This window comes from Panthera leo, chromosome C1 (assembly GCF_018350215.1).
Source record: "Panthera leo isolate Ple1 chromosome C1, P.leo_Ple1_pat1.1, whole genome shotgun sequence".
Lineage (NCBI taxonomy): Eukaryota > Metazoa > Chordata > Mammalia > Carnivora > Felidae > Panthera > Panthera leo.
Window position 1 is genome coordinate 174,525,779 of NC_056686.1, and position 15,121 is coordinate 174,540,899.

General features: G+C 35.2%; 1 protein-coding gene across 6 annotated transcripts in view; it reads left to right on the forward strand.

Annotated features, from left to right (window-relative positions):
- Nucleotides 1–15,121, forward strand: part of GULP1 (GULP PTB domain containing engulfment adaptor 1) — a 273,910-nt gene that overhangs the window by 171,585 nt on the left and 87,204 nt on the right. For all 6 annotated transcript variants that reach the window (XM_042949408.1, XM_042949414.1, XM_042949412.1 and 3 more), the window contains one exon: nt 3,532–3,593. In XM_042949408.1, coding sequence (XP_042805342.1) covers nt 3,532–3,593 — 62 coding nt within the window. The remainder of the gene's footprint in view (nt 1–3,531; nt 3,594–15,121) is intronic.

A 15,121-nucleotide genomic window follows, 5' to 3' on the forward strand; every position in this document is an offset into this window, starting at 1 on the left:
AGAAGCATTTGTTCTTTCCTGCTTTGCCTCATTCTCTTTAAAACGTTTCTTTTTTTTCCCTCCAAGTTTAATGACTAAATTTCCTTATCAGGAAATTACTGATCAATATTTTGCTCTAATTCCAAGTTAGAATTGATACCAGAAGTTCTACCCACTTACTAATCAATTCTGACTCTCACTTAGTGAGGTTGATAAAGGAAGAATTCTTAGAGCCTCTGCTGCTAGTTTCAACCAATAGCACTATTCGGTTGAATTTTAATTTGAGTTGGAAAAATTGAATTTTATGAGAGAAGTCCTACATCTTGACAATCGGGAGCTGTAATTGTACCCCTAGAGAATATATTATTCAGTCATATTTCCAATAACTAACATCAGCACACACTGTATATTCTACTCTAAACAAAGTTTCAATCAGTAAAACCTCATCTCTTCTTTCATAATTGTCCAATTTACTTGGTTATCACATGCAACCTTACTAAATTGTCCTGTACTCAGAAGCCTATGGAAAAGAGATCATCTTAAATTCAAACATATATTTTTTTCTTGTTATCAGCCTTTCCAATTAGTATGTTGTCTGGTATTCTTTGGTTGAATTACCGGTGACTTCACTGATTTTCTTTGTAAATGCTGTCTCTAACGCTACAGATTCTAAAAAAGAGTGAATGTATTAGATTTGCATCATTGTGGACTATTTTGAAGAGATCTATAAAAATTAGTCTAACCTTATAATCATTGATTATTTAATGAATGTATTTGTTCTATAGCTCCTTTCTTATTTTAGCTTTCTCTTTGAGTTTTTACAATCCTATAATAAATTCATTACATCAAAAATGAATAATTTAGTAAGAAAACATAAAGCATTGAATGTGAATGCATGTGATTAAATAATTCAACCAGATGCTCTTCATTTTCTTTATCAGTTGACAAACTGATGAGTAGATATAATCATAGCATCGCAGTTAAAATTTAATATTTAAGTATGATTTCCCTTTTTTAACCCATTCACATGCAGGCACTCACCCAACACCATTTTGTTTTAAATTTGATATACTAAGGGCACCTAGGTGCCTCAGTCAGTTAAGCTTCCAACTCTTGATTTCAGTTCAGGTCATGATCTGAGCTCAGGGTTCATGAGTTCGAGCCCTGCGTTGTTGGGCTCTGTGCTGACAACGTGGAGCCTGCTTTAGATTCTCTCTCTCCTTCTCTCTCTCTACCCCTCCTCTGCTTACATTCTCTCTCCCAAAATAAATAAATAAACTTAAAAAAATAAATTTGATATACCCAAAGTAGATGCTTTCAATATACTAAGCTCTGTTGATACAGTAATAATGAACTTCCTGCATCATTCTTGATGAGCTCTTAATAATCTAAGTGCATTTTGAACACAGATTTATTGACCTAGCAGTCAGAGTGGTTTGATACTTGCCAAGTATTTTGAAATGTTGGCATTTTATTTATGTGACTGTTTACTCTTGAGTTAGTGATTACAGTTTAATTTCAAGGAAGGGGGCACATTCCGAAGTGTCTGTGTTCCTGTTTCTGTACCAGTTCCATATATCTAATTGCTCCTATCGGCATAGATAGAGAGTGACCGGGAACCATCATCTGTACTCACTCTTCAAGGTCAGTCACATCTAAATGAATTAATATAAAGAGTTTTATTCTGTTAGTTTTTCCTTCTGCCAAAGTATAAATTAGGATGACAGTAAGGATGTGTTTTAGAAATCTTTCAGGTGTTATAAGTATACTGCCTGTACTAGAGGTATGTAATGAACAACCACTAAACCATCATCTCTTGACGATGTGGATGTAGATTTTTTGTCATTGTGACAACTGCGGCTTCTCCACTGGTAATTTAACATTGTGAATATTTTAGTCTGTCATCAGTAACAGCTGGATGTAACTACCCTTTTTCTAGGTCACTGCAATACAAGACTAGAATGGAAGTAGTATCATCAGTTTTCAAATAATAGTAGCTTATAGGAGAAAGCAATTATCCCTCTGCCTCAGGATTGGAATGGACCATTATATTCAGATTTAGACTTTATATACTTCTGAGCAGTGTCATGTATCTTAGAAAAGGAGACATGAGAATAATTGAGTTAAGGGGTTACAAAAAGAAATTAGATTTTTTTTTTTTTAAGTTTCCTAAAGGCAGATCTTTGTTTTTATTATCTTGATGTTTTTATTGTTCTGGTGTATAGCATTGTGATTAATTTCTTTTAATATACAAGTGCAATATTGTATCCCAAATCTAAGTACAAATTATTCTTGAATTAATCACTTCACCATTTAGTAGCAGTCATAAAGAGAAAACTGTAATTAAAATGAAAATCCTTATAGGAAATAAAAATTTTCTACATTAATACAATGTCGATATGCTTTTTTGAAGCTTAGAATGTGTTGCTTCTCAACATACTTCACCCATGCACAACTATCACATATCTGCTTCAGTAGTCAGAAATAGCCCTAAGGTGCACCATGAGCTTGGGATTTTATTGATCCCTCATGTTTTGTCTCAGAAGTTCTTGTGAACATTGTACCCCATAAACATGTTTAATTTAAATATACTGCATTATTTTCCAAATGGTATAAAGTAATTGACATTCCGGAAAGATAGGCCTTTTTCTCTTTGTCCTCACAATCCCCCAGTTTGAGAAGAACATATTAAAGATACCAAACTAGTTTCTGTTAATATCATTTTCAAATGTTCTGAATTGAATGTTAAAAATACTTCGTTAGTAATCTATTTCTTTTCAGTACGTACTTATTTACTATTTTTCATGGTGAAATACGTCTTTCATTCTATTCTGTTCATAATATTGATTCTAAATGTTTTAATTCTGTGAGGAGTAGAATACAAAACTCTACTAAAGGAGACAATGGTTTTTGAAGATTGATAAGTTTTACAACAAACAAATGCAATTTCGAAAATGTAGTCAAATATGATTAGTTTAACATTTTTTTGCTTTTTCTTCACTTATACAGTCCACAAAATATTTTGGAAGATATGTGGAATATGTAAATACAATCCAAAATTGAATGAAAAATATTTTTCTATTTCTAACAATAATACACAATACAAATTATTTTCAATATGTTTTATTCTTTTAGTCACTTTGTTTTTAATATTCTCTTAAACTAATCTAAGGACTATTTGAAAGGTTGAAGATTTATTGATTAGGGAACTTTTTAAAAAAACTGTTAACCACGAGAGTATAAAAGGAAATGAGAAAGATATCACATAATCACATAATTGATGTAACTACTTGTAGTCCACTGAGTTGTTACTTTTTAAACCGTCTTTTAAATCAAGCCTATAGCTTATTATGGTCTTTTTATCCCAAGTTTGTATACACTTTCCAGCTACATTGTTTTTATATCTGACTAGTTATTCTTTCTCAATTTAGCAAAGGAATCATGATTTAGAATTGCTCCCACCCATATCACACTCCTTACATATGCTAATGAATGAATATGACACCCTTAGAACGTATAATTTAATTTAACACTGTGTGTTCTTCATTGCAGACAAAACATGGATGCATACGCCTGAAGCTTTATCAAAACATTACATTCCCTATAATGCAAAGGTAAAATAGTTTATATGATATTATTGAATTAAAATTGCATAAATAATTTTGTAATGGATAGTATGGGAAATGATTTTTCTCTCCAAATAAGTTAATTCTTTTTTTTCCCTGTCACTCCAAGTAAGGGGTTATTATTATTTAAAAAAAATTTTTTAATGTTTATTTTTGAGAGAGAAAGAGAAAGAAAGAGAGACAGAGAGAGCACAAGGGGAAGGGCAGAGAGAGGGAGACAGAATCTGTAGCAGGCTCCAGGCTCTGAGCTGTCAGCACAGAGCCTGACGCGGGGATCGAACCCATGAACGGTGAGATCGTGACCTGAGGCAAAGTTGGATGCTTAACTGACTGAGCCACCCAGGTACCCCCAAATATGTGATTATTTTATTTAATTATAAAGAATACTCTTTATAATTTCTGTCAGTCATGTATGTATTTTCTTCACATGATTTTGGCTATCATTGAAATTAATTTGTAGTATCATGGCCTATAGGAAATAAAACAACCAACAAATTAGCATCCTTTAAAAGCACTTTAATGTTGAATTACACAGCAGAATATAAAAAACTAACTTGATAATGAGAGAAATGAGCTACAATTTTAATGAATGCAATTATCATTCAAAACAAGAAAGACGAAACTTAAACTATTAAGAAAACAGAAAAAGAGCACATTATTTTACTCTTTTGTTTAGTTTTCTTCATTTTAATAGAGAAATAGAAACAATCTATGCCCCATATCTTCAAAGATTTGATTCATTGTCAATGTTGGAAAAGGGGACAAATAAACGAATGCACTTTGCGAAAATATCCTTACAGATAGGTGTTATTTTAGAAATAGGGAGCACAAAACCTAAAATAAGATTTCAGAGAAATCTGAGTCTAAACTTGTAAGATACAGGAGAGAAAGTTGCATTGGGAACATGCAGTGGGTCTGACTTAAACAACTGACCTTTGGACACAGTGTGGGGAAAACAGAAAATGATAATGTTATTTTTATAAGGGAACTTAAGGATTTATGGATTAGTAAACTACATATGTATAATGAGAAGAGGTATGAGGAATTATTTTAGGAATAATTTTAGAAAAAACATTTATTGAACAGAAAGTCAATGCTATTTAATAGAGAACCTCTTGAGTGCTGGTCTGAGTCTGAATCACAGGAAGATGCATTACAAGGCCATCTAGAGGCCCGTCCAGAGCGGTTGCTCAGCAGTGAGATTTGTAGAGTACAGCAACTCAATTTTTTCTTGCTGACTTCATAGCAAAGAAATGCTCTAAAATATTTTTGGTGTAAAACTAATATACTTGAAATCATTGCAATGCTTAGGAATTTCTCTGTAATGTTACCCTGAAGATGAATAGCCATGATTTAGTATGAAAAGTTTAGTTAGCTGAATGAGAAAAATTGAGTTAATATTATCTCTCTTCCACAGACATTTCTCATATTAACTATTGAGAAACTATATGAAAAGTATAGAGAAAAAAATTAATCTTGAAGACCACTATTATTTTAAAATGCATGCTCAATATCTTGATCATACTAGAGTCATATCTTTAAAGTAAAATCACCACGTATTATTTTTTTTATATGTATCTCAGTTTGAAAGACTGGTTTATAAAGCGTTAAAAGATTCTAATTAGAACTACCCTTAACCTTAACTGCAGTATGAACAGTGGAGATCTGCTTGTCTACATGGAAAAATTGCATGTGCTAATTCACAGGTGCATAACAACTATAAGGCATTCCACATGCAGTAGAGGGAGGGGACAGGAATATCCTTCCAGACTGAGGTCAATAAATTATAAGAGCAGGTCAATTTTCTCCATTCTAATATGGCCTCTTGAGTAATAATAAATGTCATGTATACCAAGTAGTGTTAAAACTATTTGAAGAACATTATTTTTTTCTACATTCCTTTTTTGTTTTTTTTTGTGGGACATTTAAAATTCATCATTAGTATTTATTTTTGAAAATTTTCTGTATTTCTTTAGTATACATGCCATTTGAAAACCAAATCCATGTCCATAGGAAGTACCTTAGCACAACAACAACAACAACAAATGCAGACTCTTGGGGTGCCTGGCTGGCTGGGTTCATAGAGCATGAGACTCTTGATCTCAGGGTTGTGAGTTCAGGCCTCATGTTGGGTACAAAATCTGCTTAAACACACACACAACAAAAAATAGTAATAAAAAAAAGAAACAACAACAACAAAGTAAAATAAATACCAAAGGTTAATAAATATATGAAAAAGATTCTCAATTTCACTTACAATCAAATAAATACTTAAAAAAATACAGACTTTAGAACTAAAAAAAATACAGACTCTAGAATTAGCTTGACTTAGTGTATATCCTGAGTCCGAAACTTGTTAGCAATCAGTTTTTGGGCAAATAACCTAATCTGTCTGTGTCAACAGTTATTCATGTGGAATAGGGATAATAATAATTTCTCAGTTGAGTTATTATAGACATAAATTATTAGGTAAGTATTTAAAGGATAACTGGAATAAAAGAACTACTTAATAAATGTGGCAATCACTACCTTACCTTTCATTTTTCACAAGACTTAACCAAAATGCCTATTTTATAATAGGTGTTCAATGTAGATGTATTTGATGAATTAATGCATAATAACATTTCCAACATAGTTAATTTCAGTGAGCCCTAATACATGTGAGGTACATGATCTCATTTAGTATTTACCATGATTCAGTATGGTGATTATTAATCTCTACATCAGAGAAAACTTTATACATTATGTAAGAGAAAACTAAGGCTGAAAGATTAAGTAATTTGCCTATTGCCAGAAAGCTAGTAAGACAGAGCCAGAGTGGAAAACTGAAGTCGATATGACTTCAGAGATTTGCTGGGGCTTTTTTATTTTTAAAAATTTTTTTAATGTTTATTTGTTTTTGAGAGAGAAAGAGAGAGAGTGTGTGTGAGCAGGGGCAGGGAAGGGGCAGAGAGAGGGAGAGACACAGAACCTGAAGTGGGCTCCAGCTCTGTGCTGTCAGCACAGCCTGACGCGGGGCTTGAACTCAAGAATTGTGAGATCATGACCCGAGCTGAAGTTGGACGCTTAACCGACCGAGCCACCCAGGCGCCCAAAGATTTGCGTTTTTTATGTATATAATAACACTTTATTATTCACTCATCTGTTACATTGCTGATGTGTATAAGGTGCCATTACTGAAGTCTCACTTGAATATTGGTGAAACTTCAGAGCTATATAACACATCTTATATTCTTATGGATCTTACAGTCATAAGGAAATATACAAAAATAACATAAAAGTCAGATCATGTTCTGTGTCATTCAAATGGCACCTAACAGAAAGTTATAGAGATTCAGAGAATGGTGTCATTCTTGTTTTATGAAAATGGGAGTGAGGTAGGATTCCCAAGGGTCTAAGCAAGGGTGGAATGACCATTTCACACGGAGATATCTGAAGGAAGATGAGTAGAGTCCATAAGGTCTAAGGCACAAACTAAATATGGCAAAAGTTGGGTTGTGGCATAAAGTACTAATGATGGTAAAATGTTTTATCAGTCAAGGTTCCATCTGAGAAACAGAACTACTAGCTTGTACACACACACACATGCACATGTGTGCGCACACACATTTCTCTCAAGGAATGGGTTATGCCGTTATGAGGCTGGATGGGCAATTTTGAAAAGCATATTGCAGGCCATCAAGAAGCACAGGCTGGAAGTTCTTGGGCAGGACCTGACCTCAGGTGGAATTTCTTTTTTAGGGACACAGCAGTTCTATTCTTAAGGCCTTTAAACTGATTGTATTAAACCCACTCAGATTATCTAAGATGTTCTTCTTTACATAAAGTCAACTGATTATAGATGTTAGTCATATCTACAAAATGACTTATGGCAAAACCTAGATTAGTATTTGACTGAAAACTGGATAATATAAGCTGGCCCAATTGGCATATAGCACTGACCATCACAAGTACTAATGATGGGCAAGGCTAAAAAGATGAAATTGAGAAGGCTTTGCATGGCAGGAGAAGCAGTTTGAGTAGTGAGCTAATCAAGTAGGATTTTAGGAAGATAAATCTGTAATGATCTAAAGTTGTTTTGGATCCAGAGCGATAGGAGGACTATCGACTTCTTAGGAAGTTATTTTAATGGTCTAAGTGTGTGATTCTAAATTTATATAGGGTAATAGATAAACATATAGTGGAAAATAAAGATGTGCTAAATATTCCAGGGAGAGAATTGATGCAACAGAGGAATAATTTATATGTGGGAAAAAGAAAAAATATCTATTTTCATCATGGTTCAAAAGGAGAATGATCATACCATTAAAAGAATTCCATCACTACATTCACTTTTGGGATCCACTGGTTACAAATTAATCTGAATAAATTTACCAGAGCTGTTCAAGAATCATAATTCTCCTGGGGAAATAGTAACTTTTACATTTAGGTGTTTTCAGTTTTTTGTTTTTTTTGTTTTTTTAATGTTTATTTTTGAGAGAGAGAGGAGACAGAGCATGAGCAGGGGCAGAGAGAGAAAGTGAGACACAGAATCCGAAGTAGGCTTCAGGCTCCAAGCTGTCAGCACAAAGCTCAATGTGGGGCTCAAACTCACAAACCATGAGATCATGACCTGAGCCAAAGTCAGATGCTTAACCGACTGAGCCACCCAGGTGCCCCTAGGTGTTTTCAGTTTTAAAGTAATAGTTTTCTCCTTTCGTGTTATAATTTCTTTAATTTTTTAAGAACATATATTTGATCACATTCTTTTTCTTTATATAAAATTCTATTTCAAAAATTCGCATTTAATATTCAGAGTACACTTATTTTGGGTCATATGTGGATATAAAATAATAGTTATTTTCAAAAGTATTATTCTGTATAGGGTTCATTAATTTTTTTTTTAATGAACAGCAACAGCATTAATAATAGTTCATTGGGAATTCTGCATATTATCCTGTGTACTCTCTAGTCATGTTTTTCAAACTACAGGTTATGCTTTTTTTTATGAAAAAAATTGGGTCGTGAGTTTAATGCATGGGATCATGGGTGGCATGTATTTATTTATTTTTTTTAATTTTTTAATTTTTTAAAATTTTTTTAACGTTTATTTATTTTTGAGACAGAGAGAGACAGAGCATGAATGGGGGAGGGACAGAGAGAGGGAGACACAGAATCTGAAACAGGCTCCAGGCTCTGAGCTGCCAGCACAGAGCCCGACGTGGGACTCGAACTCACGGACCGCGAGACCATGACCTGAGCCGAAGTCGGCCGCTCAACCGACTGAGCCACCCAGGCGCCCCAAGGATGGCATGTATTTAAAAATGAAATAGAACAGAAGAGAAAAAAGATAAGACATTTCTAGAATGCATATGGTAAATATTAATTTTTTCCATAAAATTGTGGTTCATAGTCATAAGAGTATGAAAGCCACTGCCTTCAAACAGTAAGCTGCCTTTGAATGGTACCAAAGTCTTCACCAGATTTAACTCATTCAAATCATAAAATAATAATAGGGGGAACTGCTTAAAAGAGCCATTAAAGGGGCGCCTGGGTGGCTTGGTCGGTTAAGCATCTGACTTCGGCTCAGGTCATGATCTCACGGTCCGTGAGTTCGAGCCCCGCGTTGGGCTCTGTGCTGACCGCTAGGAGCCTGGAGCCTGTTTCGGATTCTGTGTCTCCCTCTCTCTCTGCCCCTCCCCTGTTCATGCTCTGTCTCTCTCTGTCTCAAAAATAAATAAACGTTAAAATTAAAAAAAAAAAAAAAAGAGCCATTAAATTTTTAATAAAGATGATACACATGTAAATTTAACCACATGTCCTCATTGAATATAGTATCTTAAAATTATTTCTGAATATGCTTATACACATGGTAAAGTGATAGAGAAATAGAGTAAAATGTAATTACAAGTTCCCTGTGCACCCATTCATTCACAATGGCTTATCCATTTGAATGGAGTTCCTAATGCATGCAAGGTCCTGATCTAGAAAAATGGGATTGGATTAGTCAACCAAAGAGATAAAATCCTGATCTCCTGGGCTTTACATATAATAAGTAAAATAATATTACTTTTTCTGAGAAACACTTGATAACAAAATTATATCTTTATTTCTTAATACATTGATTATTGTATTGATTAGTATTATTTATGTTATTAATATAGAGTGTTAGTATTATTTATATATTATATGGTGTATATATTAATATATATACTATTTATTTATTTTGTTAGTTAATGTTTATTTTTGAGACAGAGCGTGAGTGGGGAGGGGCAGAGAGAGAGGCAGACACAGAATCTGAAGCAGGCTCCAGGCTCTGAGCTGTCAGCACACAGCCCATCGTGGGACTTGAACTCACAAGCCATGAGATCATTACCTGAGCTGAAGTCGGATGCTTAACTGACTGAGCCACCCAGGTGCCCCTATTAAAATATATATTATGAACACAACATGTTACTTATTCATACAGTATTCATACTAACTCATACAGTACTGCAATGCAGAAAAATAAAGCAGGATATTGGGGATTGGGAGAAGTGGGAAAGAGGGAGAGGTGGTGCTGTGTTACACAGAATGGTCAGGGACAATCTCTGAGGAGGGCAAATGCCTTAGGGAAATGACAAAGTGAGACATGTGGCCACATGCCAGAAGAGCAGTCTGGACATGGCCAGCATTTGCAAGGTGGGAGCATGCTTGCCTAGTCAAAATCTTATCAGGGGTTGGGGTGGCTGGAATGCAGTAGAATGTGGTGGAAGGATGGGAAGCCCCAAAGGCACATGTGGAGTAGAGCAGGTGGGACAGTGGGTGCCTTGTAGTTCTTGCAGGGCCTTGGAGCCGTTGCCCAGGCAAGGAGAGTGATCGTGGCTTGAAGCTGAGTAGGACCTGAAGGAGGAAGGTGGTGGGCATTGGGGGATATTTTGAAGATAATGCTGATAGGGCCTATAAATGGATTGTGTAAGAGCTTTCTATGTCTGCTATAATTAGAACAGTAAGCAGAAATTTAAAAAAATTTTTTGACCACCCTTAAGGAAGGCCATAGGATTTTCCATTCCTTCCAAATTTTGATGAGACTGCTGAACTGTCTTTTCTGTAAAGGTGAAATACTGGAAAACTTTTACTTTAACAAACTTAATATTCTGTTGATGTGAAGTGATCATTTTTCAAATGAAGAATTATGATGCTTCATAAAAGAACACTTATTTATTAAAAGTTTTCTAAAGAGTTAGCATACCAGTTTGCACTATTTTTGAGTAGAGAGCCAGCATTCCTTCATTGTCTGTTTGCTGTGTTCCAAGTTTTAAAAGTGAGTGAATCCAGGGGCACCTGGTGGCTTAGTTGGTTAAGCGTCCGGCTTTGGCTCAGGTCACTGTCTCATGGTTCATGAGTTCGAGCCCTGCGTTGGGCTCTGTGCTGACAGCTCATAACCTGGATCCTACATTGGATTCTGTGTTTCCCTCTCTCGCTGCCCTCCTTCACTCACGCTCGGTCTCTCTCTTTAAAAAAAAAAATAATTAGAAAACAAATTTAAGAGTGAGTGAATCCAAAACAAACGGGAACGGGACTTTGACCTTAAAAACCTATGACTTCCCATGGGGAGAAAGAACAGGCACCAGAAACAAACAAACAAACAAAAAAAAAGTTGGAAGAAAACTAAATAGATTATGACCAACAAGATAAAATATGAATGTCAAAGAGAAGTTTGAAGTGAAAGACGATGTTATATATCAATGATTTCTAGAGGTATCAGAGTTTCATATGTGAAACATGCAGTTTGCCATTAGGTGTGTTTGGTAAGAGAGAAGGCTTCACTGAGCTGTGACCCCCAGTATCTTCCTGACGAAGTGAGTTGTTGGTTTTCTGCCAGTCTTTCTCAGTCTCACAACCTAATCTTCCTTAACATTTATAACCTGTAGGCTCTTATTTGGCTTCCAAAAACAAACAAACAAAAAAACCCCAGCAAAGAACAGCAACAATAACAACAAAACCCATGAAAAGCAGATGCAATCTCAGGATAGTAAGTGGTTAGAACTTGAGTATTCTAACCCTCAGTAGTTGAAATCCCCATCTTAGCCACTTACAGTTGGAACTTCTAACAAACCTCTTAATAGTAATTGATATAGACAAATCAGAACCTAGATTTGTGGCATGTTCATATGTCCCCAACAATAGCAAGGCTGTACCCCAACAACTCCACTGATGTTATCAGAATTAAGATAAAAATTTTTTAATGTTTATTTATTTTTGAGAGGGAGACAGAGACAGAGAGAGAGAGAGACAGAGTGTGAGTGGGGTAGGGAGAGAGAGACAGAGACAGAGACAGAGACAGAATCTGAAGCAGGCTTCAGGCTCTGAGCTGTCAGCACAAATCCTGACGCAGAGCTTGAACCCAGGAACCACGAGATCCTGACCTGAGCTGAAGTCAGATGTTAAACTGACTGGGCCACCCAGGCACCCCTGATGTTATCAGAATTTTATCAGAATAACTACATAATTGCTGCATCCTATTGCAGTGATTGGAGCAGCACTTCTCAAACTATCCGGGTTCAAATTTCAGCTCTCTCAGTTAATATCTGAATTATGTGACTTTTCTCAAGTTTTCCCATTTGTAAAATAGGATTAATAATTGTACCTACTTCATTGGACTGTTAGAAGGTTTAAATGAGTTAATAAATTAAAAACCTCTTCAATCAGGGGCGCCTGGGTGGTTCAATTGGTTAAGCAAATGGCTACGGCCTAGGTCATGATCTTGCTGTTTCCGAGTTCAAGCCCCGTGTCAGGCTCTGTGCTGACAGCTCAGAGCCTGGAGCCTGCTTCCCATTCTGTGTGTCCTTCTCTCTCTGCCCCTCCCCTGCTCATGCTCTCTCTCTCAAAAATAAACTCTAAAAACAAAAAAAATTTAAAAACCTCTTCAATCAAGGTCTCGTATATCAAAAGCTTATTATTAGTAGCATTATAGACAGTGTTCTGTGAAGTCTGGAGTTGCACTAGTTATTATCTCTTGAAAATTATTTAGTGTTTGCATTATTGCCTGAAAAACAGAACAAGGTTCTTAGAATACATGTCAGGTTATGTTTTCTGTTCACATCAGAATCAGAAACAATGAGATTAGCCCATGTGCCTGCAGTGGCCAGCTTGAGAATTTCAGTGGGGAAGGAATAGCTTTTCCTGCAAGCATGACAGGAGACTGCTGACCTTGTAGGTTTATATACCAGAGAAGGTTTTGATTGTTAAAGAAAGATACCATTGTAATCATACTTTCCTATTACCTTGAGTTTTCAGCAACTGCATTCTGGAGCAAGATGTTAATGCAAAGATCATCTTGGTCTTAAAATCAAATACAGAAATATAAGGAAGTCCATGCATACCTTATAAAACTGTTGTGGAGTTTTACAAGTAAAAAGTTAATGAAGAGAGACAATTGCAACATTATGTGGCCTAATGACTCATGGTACAGAAAGGCTTTAATGTAACTAAATCATTTTACTAATGACTTCTCAAATTATTTTTTGTGAATATATGATAAATTACCCTTCAGTGAAATGTTAATATCGGTTTATGACTTAATAGAAGAAAATCTGGGTCTCAGAAATAAGTACTGCAGTGTCAGAAACAATGGAAATAAGCAGAGAAAACATTCAAATTGAACCCTGTGGAATCATTGAAAGTTGGGTAAAAGATACATCCCTATAATTGATGAGATGCATTTCCAAAGCATCCAAAATGGTTTAGAATTCCAAATTCATGAGATTCCTTAGAGCAGCTTTATAGTAGCAGTAAACACAAGCATTTGCCAATTTTGCTGGTTGTAGATACCCGGGGGAATGTAAAAAAATATATATATATCAAAGCCCATAAGAGCTTAACTGCATTCCATGTAATTCATTTCATTTGTTCAAAAATGAATTTTAGTTAATCTCAAAGCATAGGAGCCATTTTTAAAAAAAGAAATTTTATATAGAGCCTTTCAAAAAAGTTTTCTTAGACATTAGAACTGTTTTTTCATAATGCTAGTATGTATAACATATTCATTCCAAACATTTCGAAACTGTAGTATGAGCATAAAAATTGAACATTAACCATCATTCTTTCCAATTAAAAAAGTGATATCTGCTATATCAAATATATTGGAAATAATTCTGCATCTGTACTATTTGGAAATGTCCCTTTATGTACCACAGCAACACTGGCACATACTAAAAAAGGAAATTAGAGAGCTATAGTATGTTATTTTCCCATTGCTTGCTTCAGAATGGTAAGCTTAAAAGTTTTCATGCTAAACAATGTGAAAACAAATAAGAATATAGTAATGATGGGAAATTTGCTGAATTATGGCTTTATAGTTGGTGCGTGCTTATAGAATACAAGAATAAATGGAAAAAGAGAAATGGCAGTAAGCACCTATCATTACTTAATATCTCAATTCTTGAGATGAACTTATAAAATGAATTTAATTTCTGGAAAGCATATGTTTGTTTTAAAAGAGCATATGCTTAGTTGCGTGTGTGTGTGTGTTTCCTAAAGTTTTCCCAGGTAACTGAAATAGTTATTTTTTTAAAATTTTTATTTATTCATTACTACTTTTTTATTGATGTATATATTGACACCTACATTATGTCAGTTTCAGGTATACAACATACTTATTAGATGTATGGTATATGGTAAAATGGTTACCACAAAAAGTCTAGTAAACATAATTTTGAAGGTAATCATCATTGTATACTTTACATATGAGAATTCTCTTTTTTTTTTTATATCTTTTTTTTTTTTATTTTTTTTTATTTTTTAATATATGAAATTTACTGTCAAATTGGTTTCCATACAACACCCAGTGCTCATCCCAAAAGGTGCCCTCCTCAATACCCATCACCCACCCTGCCCTCCCTCCCACCCTGCCCTCCCTCCCACCCCCCATCAACCCTCAGTTTGTTCTCAGTTTTTAACAGTCTCTAATGCTTTGGCTCTCTCCCACTCTAACCTCTTTTTTTTTTTTTTTTTTTTTCCTTCCCCTCCCCCATGGGTTTCTGTTATGTTTCTCAGGATCCACATAAGAGTGAAACCATATGGTATCTGTCTTTCTCTGTATGGCTTATTTCACTTAGCATCACACTCTCCAGTTCCATCCATGTTGCTACAAAAGGCCATATTTCATTTTTTCTCATTGCCACGTAGTATTCCATTGTGTATATAAACCACAATTTCTTTATCCATTCATCAGTTGATGGACATTTAGGCTCTTTCCATAATTTGGCTATTGTTGAGAGTGCCGCTATAAACATTGGGGTACAGGTGCCCCTATGCATCAGTACTCCTGTATCCCTTGGATAAATTCCTAGCAGTGCTATTGCTGGGTCATAGGGTAGGTCTATTTTTAATTTTCTGAGGAACCTCCACACTGCTTTCCAGAGCGGCTGCACCAATTTGCATTCCCACCAACAGTGCAAGAGGGTTCCTGTTTCTCCACATCCTCTCCAGCATCTATAGTCTCCTGATTTCTTCATTTTGGCCACTCTGACTGGCGTGAGGTGGTATCTGAGTGT